At 46.6% G+C, this 22,900-nt stretch overlaps 1 protein-coding gene across 1 annotated transcript in view; it reads left to right on the forward strand.

Annotated features, from left to right (window-relative positions):
• LOC120045760 (ankyrin repeat and fibronectin type-III domain-containing protein 1) overlaps nt 1-22,900 on the forward strand; it is a gene marked incomplete at its 3' end in the record, with an annotated part of 91,870 nt that overhangs the window by 66,442 nt on the left and 2,528 nt on the right. The window contains exons 5-13 of the mRNA XM_038990692.1: nt 1,235-1,432; nt 2,683-2,796; nt 2,927-3,024; nt 4,742-4,832; nt 6,884-6,991; nt 8,875-8,974; nt 18,975-19,107; nt 19,371-19,490; nt 19,959-20,174. Of these exons, the coding sequence (XP_038846620.1) occupies nt 1,235-1,432; nt 2,683-2,796; nt 2,927-3,024; nt 4,742-4,832; nt 6,884-6,991; nt 8,875-8,974; nt 18,975-19,107; nt 19,371-19,490; nt 19,959-20,174 (1,178 nt within the window). The remainder of the gene's footprint in view (nt 1-1,234; nt 1,433-2,682; nt 2,797-2,926; nt 3,025-4,741; nt 4,833-6,883; nt 6,992-8,874; nt 8,975-18,974; nt 19,108-19,370; nt 19,491-19,958; nt 20,175-22,900) is intronic.

Here is a 22,900-nt window from a genome sequence, read left to right on the forward strand (position 1 = left end):
GATAGCCGAAAAACATAACGGTGCTAAAGGGGGCGTCGCTATGGCATTATGATGCAATATTAGTCATCTTCACAAGGTTCTGCCGCCTGTGATCTAGCAGCCTCCACCGTCTCACCCTCTGCTAATGATTAGGCCTCGCCGAGCGTTCCCAGACTATTTGTGTTTGCGCTCCCTTTCCAGAACCTATCCAGACGTTTTATAAAGGTATCACCAAATTGAAAACACTTGAATGGAAAGTGGTGTTTACTGAAGTTTGCTCTTTGATTGCTCTCCGGAGCCCAAACAACACGTGAAGAAAAAAAGAGGGGGAACGAGAAAGAGGGAGGGAGGAGGAGAGAAATAAAGGGCTCTCCCGTCAAACCCCAACCAGGATACCGCGTCGGCGTTTTTATAAGAGCGTTCTAATCAAAGTCCATCTGAGGAGAATTGAGATCAAAGACAATGCAGTGCTTTCGTTAGGCTTTGAACGAAAGCTCCGAAAAGCCATTGATTCTGCTGCGGGAGACTTCAGAGAGTCTGTCTGCGGCTCCCTGAGACAGAGACGTACTGAGACATACTGTAGACGTACTGTCTCAGACACAGACGTAGAGAGACAGACATAGGCATTCATAGACACCATATAGACTCATAGTGGTCGTCCCCTGTGGCTCAGATGGTACAAGAAACGAAACGAAACACAGTGAGACATACTGAGACATGCATGAACACAGTTAAGTGAGACACGGTGACACGTTGAAGTTCACTCAAGACCCACTTTGAGTCAGGGAGACTGGGCTAGGTAGTAAGAGAGGCGGATCTATAATAACGTAGTTATACCTCTGTCTTACAGCACCCGACAAACAGTTTTCTCATCATTTTGGGTGTCCCCTTGAAATCCTTGCACCACAGAGGAACCAAACCCCGCCTGTCCACACTTAGTTTCATGACCCCATTTTCTCTGTCATTTTAACTCTAAATGATGTCACCCTTAAAGAGTGACTGCGCAGTTAAATGGGATTTAATGAGGAATTTGCGTTAGTGCCTCTGACAAACAGAGACATTAAAAAGGCTTGAGGGTTTTACCAGTGGATTATGGGAAAAGAGGGGGAGGTTTTCTTAGAATGAAAGGATACCTGCACGATGCTTTATTCGCCCAAAAGTGATGCTATTATTTCCAAGAGCACGGCTGGTAATGTGTCGATCGTTGCCTTAGTGTGTAATCCAAATTACAACTGTGTGTGTTTGTGCCCTGCAGTTGTGAGCCTGGAGGGCCGTGCGGTGCACCTGGCCACGTTGGTCCGTGAGGCCGAGCAGCGTGTGGGGGACTTGCAGGCCCAGGTGCGGAGTGAGTTCCCCGGGGAGCGGGAGGCGTCGGACCATGAGAGGCAACTCAAGGCCTGGGAGTGGAGGCACCGGCTCTTCAGACGCATGCAGACGGGCTTTGAGCATGCCAGTTAGTAGACACACACACACACGGACACACACGCCATAACACACATAATACACACACAGGGGGCACTGCTTTGTGCCACTTAATTGTAAAATATGCTGTGTGTGTGTGTGTGTGTGTGTGTGTGTGTGTGTGTGTGTGTGTGTGTGTGTGTGTGTGTGTGTGTGTGTGTGTGTGTGTGTGTGTGTGTGTGTGTGTGTGTGTGTGTGTGTGTGTGTGTGTGCGTGCGTGCGTGCGTGCGTGCGTGCGTGCGTGCGTGCGTGCGTGCGTGCGTGCGTGCGTGCGTGCGTGCGTGCGTGCGTGCGTGCGTGCGTGCGTGCGTGCGTGCGTGCGTGCGTGCGTGCGTGCGTGCGTGCGTGCGTGCGTGCGTGCGTGCGTGCGTGCGTGCGTGCGTGCGTGCGTGCGTGCGTTAGATATTTTGGAGCCAGAGATCATGTGCTAGGCTCCACTTGAAGTACAGTTGGGGCCCAGATCTTTCCAGCGTCGCCTTGATTTCCATTTTTTTTTTGTCTTTTTTTTTGGTGGCATTCTGTCTGGGCTGAGCTGTTAATAGGTTCCACGTTGTGATGGCTGGGACAGAGCGGGGTGTGTGTGTGTGTGTGTGTATACACCCAAGCGTGTGTGTTCATGCTTATATGTGTGAGCACATGCATGTGTGAGTAGGCCTATGTGTGCGTGTGTGTGTTCGTGTGTGTGCGCTCGCGTCTGGGGTGTGTGTGTAGTGCGTCTATGTTCCCTCTTTAACTTTTTATAGGCATTTCTTGACACGCGTGGTGGTAGGTAGACAGACAGCCCCTTTACACCCTACTCAATCTGGACTTTGATGCATAGAGGAGTTCTTCATTACTTTACATACTCCATGCTTTTATGACCAGACACATTTTGTAGGCTTTTCTCAGGCACTCAAACACAGTAGTGAAATTCTTCAGATAGTGGAAGGTGCGTGTTATGATTATGAATAAAGAAAAAAAGACGTCTTTGGCTGATTGAACATTGTATGTAACTGTGTTACTGCAAGTCGACTGAGGAATGATTGTAAAGTGCGATATCAATTTAGTTGATCTCGATTTAACCACAACCGTCCACACAGCAACACTTTACCCTGTTTTCCGGGGAGTGCTGTGTATGTGACATATTCTATTTCTGACTTTTTGTCAGCCCTGATTGACTGTCACTGACTCACTGAATAACATTGTTGAAGCCCTAAAAAGCCAACAATACCGGATAATATGAAGATGTTTGTCCGTCCACAGGCCCTCCGGATGTTCCCAGCTCTGTCCGTCTGTCTGTCCTTAGCAGCTCCAGTCTGAGGGTGGACTTCCAGGAGCCTCTCAGTGTCAACTCTGCAGTAGTCACCAAGTACAAAGGTCAGCACCCGTTACATGCTACTTGCAATGCTTACTAATAAGACATGAAGTCATGTTTATTATTCTATAGAGACTGGGAGGAAAGTAGGTACGAAATGCACTAATGTAACTGTGTGTGTGCGCTCCACAGTGAGTTGGAGCGGTTCCCCTTCCCTCAGTCCTCTGTTGGGTGAGGCGCTAGTAGAGGACACCAGTCTACTGCAGTGCAACATTACCGACCTCACACGCGTGAGTATATATTCATGTTCAGTAGGGCACACCATACCAAAACGCTTTGCAACAAAAAAGAGCATTCTACACTCTAATTGGACAAGTTTAGTTAGCACCTTTTTTTTAACCAGGTAAGTTGACAGAGAACACATTCTCATTTACAGCAGCAACCTGGGGAACAGTTACAGGGGAGATGAATGAGCCAATTGTAAGCTGGGGATGGTTAGGTAACCGTGATGGTATAAGGGCCAGATGGGGAATACAGCCAGGGTTAACACCCCTACTCTTGTGCCATGCAATCTTTAGTGACCACAGAGAGTCAGGACATCCGTTTAACGTCCCATCCGAAAGACAGCACCCTACACAGGGCAATGTCCCCAATCACTGTCCTGGGATATTTTTTTTTTTGGGGGGGGGGGGGGACCAGAGGAATAAATGCCTCCTACTGGCCCTCCAACACCACTTCCAGTAGCATCTGGTCTCCCATCCAGGGACCAGCCAGGACCAACCCCACTTAGCTTCAGAAGCAAGCCAGCAGTGGGATGCAGGGTGGTATGCTGTTGGCATACCTGGTTCACTCAGTTTTTTCCCTACTGAATACAACACAGGGCTATTCCAAAGCACTGATGGTTTTCTCCCCCAGCTATCAATGAATAATTTCATTTCCATCAAATCTTACATCCAAGTTAAATACCTCAGCTAGAGAGGCAAACACACACACACACACACACACACACACACACACACACACACACACACACACACACACACACACACACACACACACACACACACACACACACAGGCCCATCACATCAGAGTGATGCTCAATCAGAATGTCAAAATGTCACCATGTCTCAGTCAGATCGACACTTTCCCATGTGTCTGAAAAGCACATTTCCACTGCTTCCACCTCAGGCCTTATAAAGGCTGCCAGTGATGGCATACAGCTACACTTTCCCCATTTACGGGTGAGAAAGCAACACACAAAAACACAACAGTTAGCTTTCCAACAGCTGGTAGCTTTGACCGATAAAAACATTTGGAAGGCCACTATTCCACATGAAGGGCCATGATAGGAATCACATATGTGTCTGAGCCACTCGGTTAGATGTCACATTGTTAAGGCCTTTTATCATGTGATACTTCTGTACTCCAAAAATTCAGTTTCCTTTCTAGTCCCTAGTCATCTGAGCACACACTCTATAAACACACACTCACACGCACGTAACACACACACATTTAAATTAGGGCAGAAAGAGTTCTGTAAAAAATAAACTGCTCAAACACATTTCATTGTTTAAAATCTCAGCTCCCGTCATTGCATAAGGGAGCACAGCCAGACACACACACACACACGCACGCACGCAATACATAACCTGATTTATGGTTTTCATTTTAGACGGGCACATAGACAGACAGACGCTCCGGGGACATTATTGTGCAGGAGAAATCCCCCGGTGCATATAGGTCCTCTAGGCTCTGTCGCCATGCCGCCCACACACACACAGACAGTATGAGGACATGCAGGGACAAACATTACCGCCCAATGTAAATGCTATGAAAGAGAATACATAATTTGTCAACTGCATCACTATTAGAGACACATTATCGCAAATAATTCAAAAGACCCTTTAATAGTAATAATATTTCATTTCTTTTGTTTCATTTATTTCATTTTATTATTTCATAGCGCATTGTGCTAATGCCATCTCTTTGTGTTGTTCTGTGGCAGGGAGATTATTACTATTTCCAGGTGTCTGCCTTCAACATGAAGGGATGGGGTCCTGCCCAGAACTCCACCCCATCCTGCGCCTCCCCTTCCAGTAAGTCCACCTCTCTATCCCCTCATCTGTGCGTCCGTTTGTGCGTGCGTTGGGCTGTTCTCATTGAACCCGCATCAAGCGTGTCGTCTGAGCCGAATTTCCAACGCCAACGTCATTTACATTTACATTTACATTTAAGTCATTTAAGTCATTTCAGCGTTGCTTAACTCCCTCTTACCAACTTCCATGGTATTGGGTGGTTAGGTGGTTGGTGGTTGGCAGCTAGACCCCCCTGGTCAGAAGCAGGGTGCCGGACCCCCGTCTAATGCCGGACGTCAGTGTGTGTAACCTTAGCTGTGTGTTTGGACTAATGAGATCAGCCAATGGGTGGTGTGAAGTCATCCAAGTCAACAGCTGGTCAGAACACCTCTGCCTCTCTCCTTCTCTCTATTTCTCTCCTTCCCTCTCAGTCTTTCAAAGTCTGTCTCTCTTCCTCTTCCTGTCTCTCCCCTGTCTCTTTCTCACTCTCTCGATCTCTTGATCTTTCGATCTCTCTCTTCCTCCCCTCTCTCTCTCCCAGTAAGGACACGAGGAGAGGACGCCAAATTAGATTATTGAGATGTACCCCGACCCGCAGTCGTTTCCACATTCCGAGTGGGATTCCCGACATCGTGGTGTGGGATGAGTTTTAGAGCTCGTGCGTTAAAAACCTCAAAGTGCGTCAACTGCTGTTGACTTTTCCTTTCAACACCTGACCAAACTGAATGTCCCTGGTGGGAGAGAGAGCGAAAGGAAACTGCAGTGTATGACAGCAGAATAGACAGCGTGTACTCCTGCGTTTAGAACACGTTCAATATGTATGTGCTGTTGTGTACGTCACATACGTGTTTTATTTTTGTCTGCACTTGTTTGTGTGTGTTCATTGTAAGCATGTTTGTGTGTTTCTGTACTTGTGTAAAAAGGTGTAAACACATACAAACGTACCAATGTGTGTATGAATTTGCCGGTGCAAGTCTGTATAGTGTGTAGAGCATGTCTGTATCTCTGCCTGTATATATGAGGGAGAAAGAGAGAGAGAGAGAGAGAGAAAGTGAGAGAGAGAGAGAGTCAGCCTGGGCTTTCCCTCTCTCTCCCCCCAACCACCCCCTTCCCACCTCTCCCCCCTCCCTTCGAGCTAATTTCGATGGTTGCGTGTTTGTGTTTTCCATTTGGGCTACCACTGGAAATATTTGCATGTCTGTGAGAGCTGGGGCCGTAAAGGCCCAACAGTGGGGCCCTTATACGAGGACCTCTCTCTCCGACAGGGCCATTAAAGAGGCTAGTTGTCCAGTCAGGACAGGAACCTTTCCGGGAATAGAGCTCACGGTGTTTCACCCAGCCTCCAGGGGCCCACGGGGGATAACCAAGACGCCGCTGTTGCTGCCGTCTTATCACCAGCACATCATCCTCCCTCCCTCCTTCCTTTTCTACTCCTCCGCGGGCCACTGCTGCCACACTCTCTCTATCTAGAGGGAGAGTCTATACTAAACTGTTTACCCCTTGTGTATACAGTGGGACTGAGGGAGGGATGTGTAGTGTGTCTGTCTGTGCAGGGGGGTGTACAGTGTGTTTGTGTACTGTAGGTGTGTGTGTGTGTGTGTGTGTGTGTGTGTGTGTGTGTGTGTGTGTGTGTGTGTGTGTGTGTGTGTGTGTGTGTGTGTGTGTGTGTGTGTGTGTGTGTGTGTGTGTATGCAGTATGTGGGCGGGGTGAGGCGTGTGGCGTGTTGCACTCCTGCATCTCTCAGTCGCCGTGTGTGCGCGTATGTATAGGGGGGAGAGGGAGGGACAGGTCTGCACACACTGAGTGCTCTCAGTCGGCTCGCTCCAAGTGGCAGCAGCAGCACACACTGGAGCTGTCTCTCCCTCTTAGCCAACCACAGCTTTCTCACACTGAGGTGGCACTGACACACACCATGTTTTTTTTTGCCCCAGTATTTCCATGTAATGCAGGTTTATGATATTGATAGTTCACTGGCACAGTTTGCGGTGTATGTGCCTTGCTCAAGGGCACAATGGCTGTAGGTGGCACCACATGTGTGTTTATTGTTCATTGTTTCTGTATGTATCTGCAGGTTGGAGGGAGATTGACGGCCGCTCACCTCGCCAGCGGGGACAGAAGGAGGCGCTAGACCAGCTACTGGGACAGATTAAAGAGACGCACCGCCACTGTGTGTGCCACGGTATAAAGAGTCTCCCCGTCTTCTCTTCTCGGCTACCTCAACATGTAGTATAAGTCATCTCTGCTACTTATACAGGATCAGACCTTTCTGAATCCTCCGTAAATGTTAAGGTTAGACTGGGGCTGTAGTAATCTGATCCTAGGTCTGTGGTTAAGGGAAACTTGAGTCCTGAACACTTTGTGCCACACTGAAATGAACCCCCATCTTTTCATAAGTAAGCAGTTTTCCCTAACTGAATAATGTTCCTTGGTCTCTCACTTGGAGTGGGAGCATATGCAATGGCAAATATATCTTGGAGATCTCACTCAATGCTTCACTGTGCTTTGGGTATGCTTCTTGTTCAATGGCTCCTTTTGCTTTTGTTTCCAAAATACCTCTTACAGTAAATTGGCTCGATAATTGAATGTTAAGGCCTGAAAACATAGAAGATTTTCTCTGGTGGTTGTGAATCCAGTTTCACAACAAAACAGTCAGTCAGTCAGTCAGCTCAGCCCTATATTGAAATTGTAGGATATGTAGTATATGCATATACTGTATAGTAAACTATTACTATGTATAAACGTATATACCTACTGTATATAGCATAATAGCATAATGACGTAACATGTCACATATAGTAATCAGGGGAGTAGCAGTGTATACTGTGCCTACTATACACACATATAGCATAATGATATAATGTATGTAGCATGTCATGTATAATCATCAGTAATAATCTATATAATAGTCAGCATTCAGTCCCCTGGCCAGGCTTTTCCAGTTCACGCACGGTAGCCGAGGTCGTCTGTCCCAGGTCATGTTTGTTGTTCTTGTAGAGACGGAGCCTTGACTCTAGTTTGAGGGCTATAAATTAACACTGACTGGCTGCAGCCTGGTCCCCCTACAGGCCTCCAGGACCCCTGTCTGCCCCCCTCCCCCCTCCCAAAACTGCCCACCCGCACCCCCCTTCTCCAAACACTATTAATTAAACTGTGAAAGGGGCCTTGACTAACACAGGCACCCCAGCGGACGGCTATACCTGTCTGTCTTACTCAGTGTCAGGGCGGTAAGAGGGCTGTTGGAAAGGGGGGGCTCTAGTAAGGGGGGGGCGAGGTGAACTGCAGCTCGTTTTCTTGTTATTCCACCATGACTCGTCTCATGAAAATAAAATGTGTTCATTTCTCCTGAATAGGGGATTTATTGACTTAAGTGGGCTGAGCCGGAGTGAGATTGCCTCAGGGCTTCTGTGTAGGGGGGACCCCGCAGGTTCTAATGAATTGTAAAGCACATTATCTCACTTGCCCCACCCCCCCAGGCCCACTAAAAATAAACATGTCCCCTCAGAGAGAACTGACCTCCCTGTCAGTGAAAGACGAAGGGTTACCCCCTCCACCTCCTCCTCCTGTAACCCCCTGCCCCACCCTCCGTCCCCCCAGTACGTCTTTTTAGGTCTCTATATCTATATACGGCAGGCTCTGACACCTCCTGTCTGTCCAGGTAAACACACACACACACACACACACACACACACACACACACACACACACACACACACACACACACACACACACACACACACACACACACACACACACACACACACACACACACACACCCAGCCCCCCTTTGTGACTGCACTTAGAATGGCTGGTTTTCTCTGGCCCTATAGTCTGCTTCAGAGTGTGTGTGAATGTGTCAACTGACCTAACCTGAATAGGACACATGAAATTACCGACACATTCCACTACACTACTGTGCATACACCTAAGCTGTGGGACACAGGATGCAGTATCCATTCCTAACAGTGATGCACCGAAGAAAATTCTTACTGTAAATTCTTACTGAGACTTTGGCTTGGTACAGTAGTTCTATTAATCACTGTCTTGACCCTCTCATCCTTTCAGAGCAGTGCAAAGCCCCTCCACACGTGAGGAAACATTCCGTATCCAAAAGCCTGCGCCACCTCTTCCAGCCTACCAGCAAATTTGTCAAAAGCTTGAAACGGTATTTAAGCATTTTACACCTTCTTATATCTCCTGCCTTCCATCTTCACTTTCATGAGAGTATTTATTTTCACACCTACAGTACCAGTCAAAAGTTTGGATACACCTACTCATTTAAAGGTTTTTCTTTATTTGTACTATTTTCTACATATGTATAATAATAGTGAAGATATCAAAACTATGAAATAACACATATGGAATCATGTAGTAACCAAAACAGTATTTAACAAATCAAATTTTTGAGATTTTTCAAAGTAGCCACCCTTTGCCTTGATGATAGCTTTGAACACTCTTGGCATTCTCTCAACCAGCTTCATGAGGTAGTCACCTGGAATGCATTTCAATTAACAGGTGTGCCTTGTTAAAAGTTCATTTGTGGATTTTTTTTCCTTCTTAATGCGTATGAGCCAATCAGTTGTGTTGTGACAAGGTAGGGTTGGTATACAGAAGATAGCCCTATTTGGTAAAAGACCAAGTCCATATTATGGCAAGAACATCTCAAATAAGCAAAGAGAAATGGCAGTCCATCATTACTTTATTATTATTATTTTTATTTTTTTCACTTTTATTTAACCAGGTAGGCCAGTTGAGAACAAGTTCTCATTTACAATTGCGACCTGGCCAAGATAAAGAAAAGCAGTGCGACACAAACAACAACACAGAGTTACACATGGGATAAACAAACGTACAGTCAATAACACAATAGAAAAATCTATATACAGTGTGTGCAAATGTAGAAAGGCAATAAATTGGCCATAGTGGCAAAATATTTACAATTTAGCATTAACACTGGAGTGATAGATGTGCAGATGATGATGTGCAAGTAGAGATACTGGGGTGCAAAAGAGCAACAAAAAAACAAAAAACAATATGGGGATGAGGTAGTTGGGTGGGCTATTTACAGATGGGCTGTGTACAGGTGCAGTGGTCGGTAAGCTGCTCTGACAGCTGATGCTCATAGTTAGTGAGGGAGATATAAGTCTCCAGCTTCATTGACTTTTACAATTTGTTCCAGTCATTGGCAGCAGAGAACTGGAAGGAAAGGCGGCCAAAGAGGTGTTGGCTTTGGGGATGACCAGTGAAATATACCTGCTGGAGCGCATGCTACGGGTGGGTGGTGCTATGGTGACCAGTGAGCTGAGATAAGGCGGGGCTTTACCTAGCAAAGACTTATAGATGACCTGGAGCCAGTGGGTTTGGCGACGAATATGAAGCGAGGGCCAGCCAACGAGAGCATACAGGTCGCAGTGGTGCGTAGTATATGGGGCTTTGGTGACTAAACGGATGGCACTGTGATAGACTACATCCAATTTGCTGAGTAGAGTGTTGGAGGCTATTTTCTAAATGACACCGCCGAAGTCAAGGATCGGTAGGATAGTCAGTTTTACAAAGGTATGTTTCGCAACGTGAGTGAAGGAGGCTTTGTTGCGAAATATGAAGCCGATTCTAGATTAAATTTTGGATTGGAGGTGCTTAACGTGAGTCTGGAAGGAGAGTTTACAGTCAAACCAGACACCTAGGTATTTGTAGTTGTCCACATATTCTAAGTCAGAACCGTCCAGAGTAGTGATGCTGGTCGGGCGGGCAGCGATCGGTTGAAGAGCATGCATTTAGTTTTTCTAGCATTTAAGGGCAGTTGGAGGCCACGGAAGGAGTGTTTTATGGCATTGGAGCTCGTTTGGAGGTTTGTTAACACAGTGTCCAAAGAAGGGCCAGATGTATACAGAATGGTGTCGTCTGCGTAGAGGTGGATCAGAGAATGACCAGCAGCAAGAGCGACATCATTGATATATACAGAGAAAAGAGTCGGCCCGAGAATTGAAACCCTGTGGCACCCCCATAGAGACTGCCACAGGCCCTCCGATTTGAAACACTGAACTCTATCTGAGAAGTAGTTGGTGAACCAGGCGAGGAAGTCATTTGAGATACCAAGGCTATTGAGTCTGCCGATAAGAATATGGTGATTGACAGAGTTGAAAACCTTGGTCAAGTCGATGAAGACGGCTGCACGGTACTGTCTTTTATCAATGGCGGTTATGATATTGTTTAGGACCTTGAGCGTGGCTGAGGTGCACCCATAACCAGCTCGGAAGCCGGATTGCATAGTGGAGAAGGTAGGGTGGGATTCTAAATGGTCGGTGATCTGTTTGTTAACTTGGCTTTAGGTCTGTAACAGTTTGGGTCTAGAGTGTCTCCCCTTTGAAGAGGGGGATGACCGCGGCAGCTTTCTAATCTTTAGGGATCTCAGACGATACAAAAGAGAGGTTGAACAGGCTAGTAATAGGGGTTGCAATAATTGCGGCGGATAATTTTTAGAAAGAGAGGGTCCAGATTGTCTAGCCCGGCTGATTTGTAGGGGTCCAGATTTTGCAGCTCTTTCAGAACATCATCTATCTGGATTTGGGTGAAGGAGAAGCGGGGGGGGGGGGGGGGGGGGGGGGGGGGGGGCTTGGGCAAGTTGCTGCGGGGGATGCAGAGCTGTTGGTAGGAGTAGCCAGGTGGAAAGCATTATCGTAGATTTATCGGTGGTGACAGTGTTTCCTAGCCTCAGTGCAGTGGGCAGCTGGGAGGAGGTGCTCTTATTCTCCATTGACTTTACAGTGTCTCAAAACTTTTGGGAATTAGTGCTACAGGATGCAAATTTTTATTTGAAAAAGCTAGCCTTTGTTTTCCTGACTGACTGTGTATATTGGTTCCTGACTTCCCTGAAAAGCTGCATGTCGCGGGGGCTATTCGATGCTAATGCAGTACGCCACAGGATGTTTTTGTGCTGGTCAAGGGCAGTCAAGTCTGGAGTGAACCAGGGGCTATATCTGTTCTTAGTTCAAATGTTTTGAATGGGGCATGCTTATTTAAGATGGTGAGGAAAGCACTTTTAAAGAACAACCAGGCATCCTCTACTGACAGGATGAGGTCAATATCCTTCCAGGATACCCGGGCCAGGTCGATTAGAAAGGCCTGCTCGCTGAAGTATTTTAGGGAGCGTTTGGCAGTGATGAGGGGTGGTTGTTTGACCGTGGACCCATTACGGACGCAGGCAATGAGGCAGTGATTGCTGAGATCCTGGTTGAAGACCGCAGAGGTGTATTTGGAGGGCAAGTTGGTCAGGATGATATCTATGAGGGTGCCCATGTTTACAGATTTAGGGTTGTACCTCGTAGGTTCCTTGATCATTTGTGTGAGATTGAGGGCATCTAGCTTAGATTGTAGGATGGCCGGGGTGTTAAGCATATCCTAGTTTAGGTCACCTAACTGTACGAACTCTGAAGATAGAGTTTAAGACAGTGGTTCCCAAACTTTTTATAGTCCCGTACCCGTTCAAATGTTCAACCTCCAGCTGCGTACCTCCTCTAGCACCGGGGTCAGCGCACTCTCAAATGTTGTTTTTTGACATCATTGTAAGCCTGTCACTCACACACTATACAATGCATTTATTAAACATAAGAATGAGTGTCACTTTTTGTCACAACCCGGCTCGTGGAAAGTGACAAAGAGCTCTTATAGGACCAGGGCACAAATAATAAGATAATAATAATCAATAATTTTGCTCCTTATTTAACCATCTTACATATAAAATCTTATTTGTTCATCGAAAATTGCGAATAACTCACCATAGGTTAATGAGAAGGGTGTGCTTGAAAGGATGCACATAACTCTGCAATGTTGGGTTGTATTGGAGAGAGTCTGTCTTAAATCATTTTCCACACACAGTCTGTGCCTGTATTTAGTTTTCATGCTAGTGAGGGCCGAGAATCCACTCTCACATCGGTATGTGGTTGCAAAGGTCATCAGTGTCTTAACAGCGCGATTTGCCAAGGCAGGATACTCTGAGCACAGCACAATCCAGAAATCTGGCAGTGGCTTCTGATTAAATTCAATTTTCACACAACCACTTGTTGAAATTTCGATGAGCCTCTCTTGTTCAGATATTGGTAAGTGGACTGGAGGCAGGGCATGAAAGGGATAACCTGCTTAATTGCGCACCCAACTCACTCAGGTGCTTTGCTATATCACATTTGACATTGTCTGTAAACTTGAGTTCATTTGCACACAAAAAATCATACAATGAAAGACCTGTGTGTTATCCTTGTTAATGCGGACAGAGAAGAGCTCCAACTTCTTAATCATAGCCTCAATTTTGTCCCACACATTGAATATAGTTGCGGAGAGTCCCTGTAATCCTAGATTCAGATCATTCAGGTGAGAAAAGAAATCACCCAGATAGGCCAGTCGTGTGAGAAACTCGTCATCATGCAAGCGGTCAGACAAGTGAAAATGATGGTCAGTAAAGAAAACTTTAAGCTCGTCTCTCAATAATAAAAAAACTTTTCAATACTTTGCCCCTTGATAACCAGCGCACTTCTGTATGTTGTAAAAGCGTTACATGGTCGCTGCCCATATCAATTCAAACTTTATTTGTCACTTGCGCCGAATACAACAAGTGTAGACTTTACCGTGAAATGCTTACTTACAAGCCCTTAACCAACAGTGCAGTCCAAGAAGAAGAAAATATTTACCATGTAGACTAAAATAAAAAAGTACAAATAAAAAGTAACACAATAAGAATAACAATAACGAGGCTATATACAGGGGGCACCGGTACCGAGTCAGTGTGCTAGTTAAGGTAATCTGTATATGTAGGTGGGGGCGAAGTGACTATGCATAGGTAACAAACAAACAGCGAGTAGCAGCAGTGTACAAAAGGGGGGGGTCAATGTAAATTGTCCGGTGGCGATTTTATCAATTTTTCAGCAGTCTTATGGCTTGGGGGTAGAAGCTGTTGAGGAGCCTTTTGGTCCTAGACTTGGCGCTCCGGTACCGCTTGCTGTGCGGTAGCAGAGAAAATAGTCTATAACTTGGGTGACTGGAGTCTCTGACAATTTTATGGGCTTTCCTCTGACACCGCCTATTAAATAGGTCCTGGATGGCAGGAAGCTTGGCCCCAGTGATGTACTGGGCCGTTCGCACTACCCTCTGTAGCGCCTTACGGTCAGATGCCGAGCAGTTGCCATACCAGGCGGTGATGCAACCGGTCAGGATGCTCTCGATGGTGCAGCTGTAGAACCTTTTGAGGCTCTGGGGACCCATGCCAAATCTTTTCAGTCTCCTGAGGGGGAAAAGGTTTTGTCGTGCCCTCTTCACGACTGTTTTGGTGTGTTTGGTATGTTTGGACCATGATAGTTTGTTGGTCATGTGGAAATTCTCGAACCGCTCCACTACAGCCCTGTCGATGTTAATGGGGGCCTGTTCATAACATTGCATAGTGCAGAAAATACACGAGAGTTCAGGGGCCTTCCTTTAACAAAGTTAACCATTTTCACTGTAGTGTCCAAAACGTCTTTCAAGCTGTCAGGCATTCACTTGGCAGCAAGAGCCTCTCGGTGGATGCTGCAGTGTACCCAAGTGGCGTCGGGAGCAACTGCTTGCACGCTCATTACCACTCCACTATGTCTCCCTGTCATGGCTTTTGCGCCGTCAGTACGGATACCAACACATCTTGACCATCAAAGTCCATTTGATGTCACAAAGCTGTCCAGTTCTTTAAAAATGTCCTCTCCTGTTGTCCAGGCTTCCAGTGGTTTGCAGAAGAGGATGTATTTCTTAATTGACCCCCCATAAATGTAACGGGCATATACCAGGAGCTATGCCAGGCCCGCCACGTCTGTTGATTCATCCAGCTGTAATGCATAGAATTCACTGGCTTGTATGCGCAGCAGTAATTGTTTCAACATATCTCCTGCCATGTCACTGACGAAGGCATTGTCTGTATTGTTTTTTGGGGCCTTTTCCCCCAGCATTGTCCCAAAACTCACCCAAATGTATAGCCCCGTTGGAAAATATAAATGGACTTTTTGAAAATGTGAATTGCATTTTTATTTGGCGTACCCCTGACAGCATTGTGCGTACACCTGGGGGGAATACCAGCTTTAAGACATTAAGGTCAGTCAATGCAGAACATTTCAAGAACGTTGAAAGTTTCTTCAAGTGCAGTCGCAAAAACCATCAAGCGCTATGATGAAACTGGCTCTCATGAGGACCGCCACAGGAAAGGAAGACCCAGAGTTACCTCTGCTGCAGAGGATACGTTCGTTAGAGTTACCAGCCTCAGAAATTGCAGCCCAAATAAGTGCTGAACAGAGTTCAGACACAAGTAACAGACACATCTCAACATCAGCTGTTCAGAGGAGACTGCGTGAATCAGGCCTTCATGGTCAAATTTCTTCAAATAAACCACTACTAAAGGACACCAATAAAAAGAAGAGACTTGCTTGGGCCAAGAAACCGGAGCAATGGACATTAGACCGGTGGAAATTTGTCCTTTGGTCTGATGAGTCCAAATTTGATATTTTAGGTTTCAACCGCCGTGTCTTTGTAAGATGCAGAGTAGGAGAACAGAAACAGGAAGCATGGAGGAGGAGGTGTGATTGTGTGGGGGTGCTTTGCTGGTGACACTGTCTGTGATTTATTTAGAATTCAAGGCGCACTTAATCAGCATGGCTACCACATCATTCTGCATCGATACACCATCCCATCCCATCCCATCCAACAGGACAGTGACCTAAAACACACCTCCAGGATGTGTAAGGGCTATTTGAACAAGAAGGAGAGTGATGGAGTGCTGCGTCACATGACCTGGCCTCCACAATCACCCGACCTCAACCCAATTGAGATGGTGTAACGGCTGTTTTCCTGCTCTTCGTCTGAAGAGGAGGAGTAGGGATCGGACCAAAACGCAGCGGTTGATGAATACATGAAGATTTATTAAAGCAAGACTAAACACGAAGATCACTTGATAACTACAAAACAATAAACGATGTGAACAAACCTGAACTAGAGAACATATAACATGAACGCACGAACAGGAAGGCACACACGAAAATGAAAGAAAGAACGAAACAAAACGAAACAGTACCGTGTGGTGCGACATACACAGACACAGCAACAATCACCCACAAACAAACAGTGTGAACAGCCTACCTAAATATGGTTCTCAATCAGAGGAAACGTAAAACACCTGCCCCTGATTGAGAACCATATCAGGCTAATTAACCATGAACCCAACATAGAAACACATAACATAGAATGCCCACCCCAACTCACGCCCTGACCATACTAAACAAAGACAAAATAAAGGAAATCAGGTCAGGGACGTGACAGAACCCCCCCCCCCCCTCAAGGTGCGAACTCCGGGCGCACCACCTAAAACTTTAGGGGAGGGTCTGGGTGGGCATCTGTCCACGGTGGCGGCTCTGGCTCTGGACGTTGTCCCCACCCCACCATAGTCAATCCCCGCTTTCGTAGCCTCCTCCAAATGGCCACCCTCCAAATTAACCCCACTAGATTAACGGGCAGCACCGGACTAAGGGGCAACACCGGACTGAGGGGCAACACCGGACTGAGGGGCAGCTCCGGAATGAGGGGCAGCTCCGGACTGAGGGGCAGCTCCGGACTGAGGGGCTGCTCATGGCTGGCTGACGGCTCTGGCTGCTCATGGCTGGCTGGCGGCTCTGGCTGCTCCTGTCTGACGGAAGGCTCTGGCTGCTCCTGTCTGGCGGAAGGCTCTGACTGCTCCTGTCTGGCGGAAGGCTCTAGCGGCTCCTGTCTGGCGGAAGGCTCTAGCGGCTCCTGTCTGGCGGACGGCTCTAGCGGCTCCTGTCTGGCGGACGGCTCTAGCGGCTCCTGTCTGGCGGACGGCTCTGAAGGCTCAGGACAGACGGGCGGCTTTGAAGACTCAGTACAGACGGGCGGCTTTGCAGGCTCAGTACAGACGGGCGGCTTTGAAGGCTCAGTACAGACGGGCGGCTTTGAAGGCTCAGGACAGACGGGCAGTTCAGGCGGCGCTTGGCAGACGGACAGCTCAGACGGCGTTGGGCAGACGGGCAGTTTTGGCGCCGCTGGGCAGGCGGCAGACTCTGGCCGGCTGAGGCGCAATGTAGGCCTGGTGCGTGGTGCCGGAACTAGAGGTACCGGGCTAAGGACACGCACCTTCAGGCTAGTGCGGGGAGCAGCAACAGGGCGCACAGGACTCTGGAGAAGCACAGGAGGCTTGGTGCGTGGTGCCGGAACTGGAGGTACCGGGCTAAGGACAAGCACCTTCAGGCTAGTGCGGGGAGCAGCAACAGGGCTACAGGACTCTGGAGGCGCACAGGAGGCTTGGTGCGTGGTGCCGGAACTGGTGGTACCGGGCTGGAGACACGCACCATAGGGCTAGTGCGTGGAGGAGGAACAGGGCTCTGGAGACGCACAGGAGGCTTGGTGCGTGGTGCCGGAACTGGTGGTACCGGGCTGGAGACACGCACCATAGGGCTAGTGCGTGGAGGAGGAACAGGGCTCTGGAGACGCACAGGAAGCCTTGTGCATGGTGTTGGCACTGGTGGTACTGGGCTGGGGCGGGGAGGTGGCGCCGGATATACCGGACCGTGCAGGCGTACTGGCTCCCTTGAGCACCAAGCCTGCCCAACCTTACCTGGTTGTATGCTCCCCGTAGCCCGACCAGTGCGGGGAGGTGGAATAACCCGCACTGGGCTGTGTTGGCGAACCGGGGACACCATGCGTAAGGCTGGTGCCATGTATGCCGGCCCGAGGAGACGCACTGGAGACCAGACGCGTTGAGCCAGCTTCATGGCACCTGGCTCAATGCCCAATCTAGCCCTGCCAGTGCGGGGAGGTGGAATAACCCGCACCGGGCTAAGCACACGTACAGGAGGCACCGTGCGCTTTACCGCATAACACGGTGTCTGCCCGTACTCTCGCTCTCCACGGTAAGCACGGGGAGTTGGCGCAGGTCTCCTACCTGACTTTGCCACACTCCGTTGTAGCCCCCCCCCCCAAGAAATTTTTGGGCTTGACTCACAGGCTTCCAGCCTCGCTTCCGTGCTGCCTCCTCATACCACCGCCTCTCGGCTTTAGCTGCCTCCAGCTCTTCACGAGGGCGGCGATATTCTCCAGGTTGTGCCCAGGGTCCCTTACCGTCCAGAATTTCCTCCCATGTCCAGAAATCCTGCGATCGCTGCTGCTGCTTTTTCCCACGCTGCTTGGTCCTTGGTCGGTGGGTGATTCTGTAACGGTTGCTTTCCTCCTCTTCGTCTGAAGAGGAGGAGTAGGGATCGGACCAAAACGCAGCGGTTGATGAATACATGAAGATTTATTAAAGCAAGACTAAACACGAAGATCACTTGATAACTACAAAACAATAAACGATGTGAACAAACCTGAACTAGAGAACATATAACATGAACGCACGAACAGGAAGGCACACACGAAAATGAAAGAAAGAACGAAACAAAACGAAACAGTACCGTGTGGTGCGACATACACAGACACAGCAACAATCACCCACAAACAAACAGTGTGAACAGCCTACCTAAATATGGTTCTCAATCAGAGGAAACGTAAAACACCTGCCCCTGATTGAGAACCATATCAGGCTAATTAACCATGAACCCAACATAGAAACACATAACATAGAATGCCCACCCCAACTCACGCCCTGACCATACTAAACAAAGACAAAATAAAGGAAATCAGGTCAGGAACGTGACAGATGGTTTGGGATGAGTTGGACCGCAGAGTGAAGGAAAAGCAGTCAACAAGTGCTCAGCATATGTGGGAACTCCTTCAAGACTGTTGGAAAAGCAAAGAGTGGCTACTTTGAACAATCTAAAATCTAAAATATATTTTGGTTTGTTTAACACTTTTTTGGTTACTACAGGATTCCATGTGTGTTATTTCATAGTTTTGATGTCTTCAGTATTATTCTACAATGTATAAAATAGTAAAAATAATGAAAAACCCTTGAATGAGTAGGTGTGTCCAAACTTTTGACTGGTACTGTATAAATGCTACGAATGCCACAAAATATAATCTCAAATGCCATTCTACCTATAGGCTATTGTGAGAATTAATAGTTCAAGGAGACCTTCATTGTGCTGTTGAGAATGAGTGACTTTGGAGAATTGATCAAAACTAGCTGACTCTGATTTGTCTCTATGGTCCTCCAGAGGTCTCTACTTGACGTCTATATTCTACCGAGATGACAATGTACTCGTGACGCCTGAGGACCAGATCCCCATCGTAGAGATAGATGACTCCTACTCCAGCTCACTGATGCAGGACTTCCTATGGTTCACTAAGGTAACATACGGACTAGCTCCATACCTAACCATTCGCATTTTACAGTTTCCACTGGTATTTACCTGGTAGAAACTTAGGTGGTAACAGTTGGTACATTCTGGGACTTACAGTACTTCAAAGAATTCTACAAAATTGCTAACATGCTAACAACGTGGTACTCAAAGTTGCTTGCTTTAATGAGTCCTAAAGAAATAAACATGAATTGATTATTACTGTGTTATTACCATTTTATCCTAATTGCTTGTGTGTTTCTCCGTCCCCAGGTGTCCTACCTATGGGAGGAGATTCCGTGGCTGCAGCAGTGTCTCAGCCCCTCCCAGTCTTCCTGCTCCTGCACCCTCCAGACACGCCTCAAGATGCTACAGGCCGTATCCCAACTACAGGCACGTCCTTACCCATCAATACTGTTACAAACATGACATAACACCTTAATACATAACACCTTAAATGGTGCGGGAGATATCCTAGCGGTTAAGAGCGTTAAGCCAGTAACCGAAAGGTCACCGGTTCGAATCGCCGAGCCGACAAGGTAAAAAATTTGCCGATGTTCCATTGAGCAAGGCACTTAACCCTAATTGCTCCTGTAAGTCGCTCTGGATAAAAGCGTCTGCTAAATGACTAAAACTGTAAATGTTAGTAACACCCTTATAACCACTCATGGTCATGTATCACTTGTTACCACTGATAACATGGTCAAAACCATACAATCTTGATTAAAAAAACAACTCCTCTCCAAAACCATGACATATTGATCAAATATTGGTCAGAACCATCACATGTTAGTTGAAACCATCAGATTCTGGTCAAAACCATGTGTCTTTGAAAAGTTTTTTGGGGGGATGTTTTTGCAGGGAATGCTGGGAACTCAGGACCTGGGTCAGGTTTACTTTGAGCCAATCAAAGACAAGCATGGCAACGCTCTGCTGGTGTTGCTGAAGGACATGAACGTGTGTCCCAGTCTGGACGGGGTGAAGTGGACACATCTGTGTAAGCTTCAGCTTCAACGCAAGTCCATCTCGTCCCCCGAGGAGCCCACGGCCCTGGACACGCTGCTCATCACCCTCCACGTATGTCCCAGCCCACTACAACCTCTGGCGTTTAGAGCTTAGCAATGTAACGTTAGTGACAACGAGACCCTTTTCCTTAAACATTACAGAATCCCCAGAGAATAAGGTGAGGTAATTTGAAATAGCTAATTGGATTGAGTTTGAATCTGAGGAAAATTACGCAAGCTTTAGGTATTCATTTGAACAGCGTACAAATTAGCATGTTCAAAAGAGGCTAAGGCTGCATTCATACCAAACCAAAACCACAATGTAGATTAAACAGTTCCCTATACTTACCCTTCACCACATTGTATGTGTTTATTTTAATTGTACACACGGCAATCCGCTGCCTGTCATGCCAATGTGCATGTCACTTGTATCTAAGTAGTCTATCAAGCTAGTCCAGTTGACTCACAGTCACGGCAGACATTTAGTCACAGCAGAACAGCAAAACAGCTCCTGTAATCTCCTGTACGCTCAAATTCCCTGAAACACCATTAATTTAAATAAGAGTCTTTCAGACATACAACGCAATTTTAAAATATTCAGACCCCTTGACTTTCTCCACATTTTGTTACGTTACAGCCTTATTCTAAAATGGATTAAATAAAACATTTTCCTCATCAATCTACACACAATACTCCCTAATGACAAAGTGAAACAGGTTTTTAAATATTTTTGTAAATTTATTACAAATAAAAAACAGAAAGGCCTTATTTATATAAGTATTCAGACCCTTTACTATGAGACTCGAAATTGAGCTTACTGTAGGTACATCCTGTTTCCATTGATCATCCTTGAGACGTTTCTACAACTTGATTGAAGTCCACCTGTGGTAAATTCAATTCGATTGGACATGATTTGGAAAGGCACACACCTGTCTAAATAGGGTCCAACAGTCGACAGTGCATGTCAGAGCAAAAACCAAGCCATGAGGTTGAAGGAATTGTCCGTAGAGCTCCGAGCCAGGATTGTTACGAGGCACAGATCTGGGGAAGGGTACCAAAAAATGTATGCAGCCTTGAAGGTCCCCAAGAACACAGTGGCCTCCATCATTATCATATGGAAGAAATTTGGAACCACCAAGACACTTCCTGGAGCTGCCCGCCCGGCCAAATTGATCATTAGGGGGAGAAGGGCCTTGGTCAGGGTGGTGACCAAGAACCCATTGGTCACTCTGATAGAGCTCCAGAGTTCCTCTGTGGAGATGGGAGAACCTTCCAGAAGGACAACCATCTCTGTAGCAATCCACCAATCAGGCCTTTATGGTAGAGTGGCCAAACAGAAGCCACTCCTCAGTTTGCCAAAAGGCAACTAAAGGACTCTCAGACCATGTGAAACAAGATTCTCTGGTCTAATAAAACCAAGATTGAACTCTTTGGTCTGAATGCCAAGCATCACATATGGAGGAAACCTGGCACCATCCCTACAGTGAAGCATGGTGGTGTCAGCATCATGCTGTGGGGATGTTTTTCAGTGGCAGGGACTGGGAGACTAGTCAGGATCGAGGGAAAGATGAACGGACCACAGAGAGTGTACAGAGAGATCCTTGATGAAAACCTGCTTTAGAGCACTCAGGACCTCAGTCTGGGACGAAGGTTTACCTTCCAATAGGACAATGAGACTAAGCACACAGCCAGGACAACACAGAAGTGGCTTTGGGACAAGTCTGGCCCACCCAGAGCCCAGACTTGAACCCGATCGAATATATCTGGAGAGACCTGAAAATAGCTAAATAGCTCTGCAGCGACGCTCCCCATCCAACCTGACAGAGCTTGAGAGGATCTTCAAAGAAGAATGGGAGAAACTCCCCAAATAAAGGTGTGCCAAACGTGTAGTGTCATACCCAAGAAGACTCAAAGCTGTAATTGCTGCCAAAGGTGATTCAACAAAGTACTGAGTAAAGGGTCTGGAATACTTATGTAAATGTTGTTTTTTAGTTTTTTCTATTTAATACATTTGCAAACATTTAAAAAAGTGCTTTGTCATTATGGGGTATAGTGTGTAGATTGATGAGGGAAAAATACAATTTAATCAATGTTAGTATAAGGCTGTAACGTAACATAATGTGGAAAAAAGTCAAGGGGTCTGAATACTTTCCGAATGCACTGTACAGTACAAACATACGTTCTCATTAAGTAGTTCTCAGAATCTGTTGTAGACGTACCAATTTCAAATCAATAGGTTTACCAAACAATTATCAATTAAGAGCAGTTGGCTTTAGCAATAGTAAAATGTATTTTAACAAATGTGAAGACAATCATATAAAAGGGATGTGACCATTGCATTGTGAAAAGCAATTACTTTATATGAACATGTATTGCAATCTGAAACGTGAATTTCTAGATGAAACTCTGATTAATACGTTTCGTGAAAAAGTGACTGTGTGATTTTGTGTGTTGTCCTTAGTCAACTGAAATTGTGCTTAGAGTTTTGAAGCAACTGCCGTTTTAAGGATCTGTTTTGAATTTTGTACTAAGCATTGTGAAAATGTACCACATGCTTGTGAAAATGCACCAAAGCGATAGAAAGAAACTGTAAATATAGTTTATGATGCCAAATATGAACAGATTATATGATTGAAAACATATGAAATGCATTATTATTTCACATTAACCAACAAAAAAATACAAAAGACCACAGACTGGAGCAAGCTGATCCTCAAAGCCCTCAAAGCAACAACATCATCTAAATAAATGACATCAAAATAAACCATTTCAAAGGCCATCCCAGACGTCAACAACGGC

The sequence above is a fragment of the Salvelinus namaycush genome, chromosome 4 (genome assembly GCF_016432855.1).
Source record: "Salvelinus namaycush isolate Seneca chromosome 4, SaNama_1.0, whole genome shotgun sequence".
Lineage (NCBI taxonomy): Eukaryota > Metazoa > Chordata > Actinopteri > Salmoniformes > Salmonidae > Salvelinus > Salvelinus namaycush.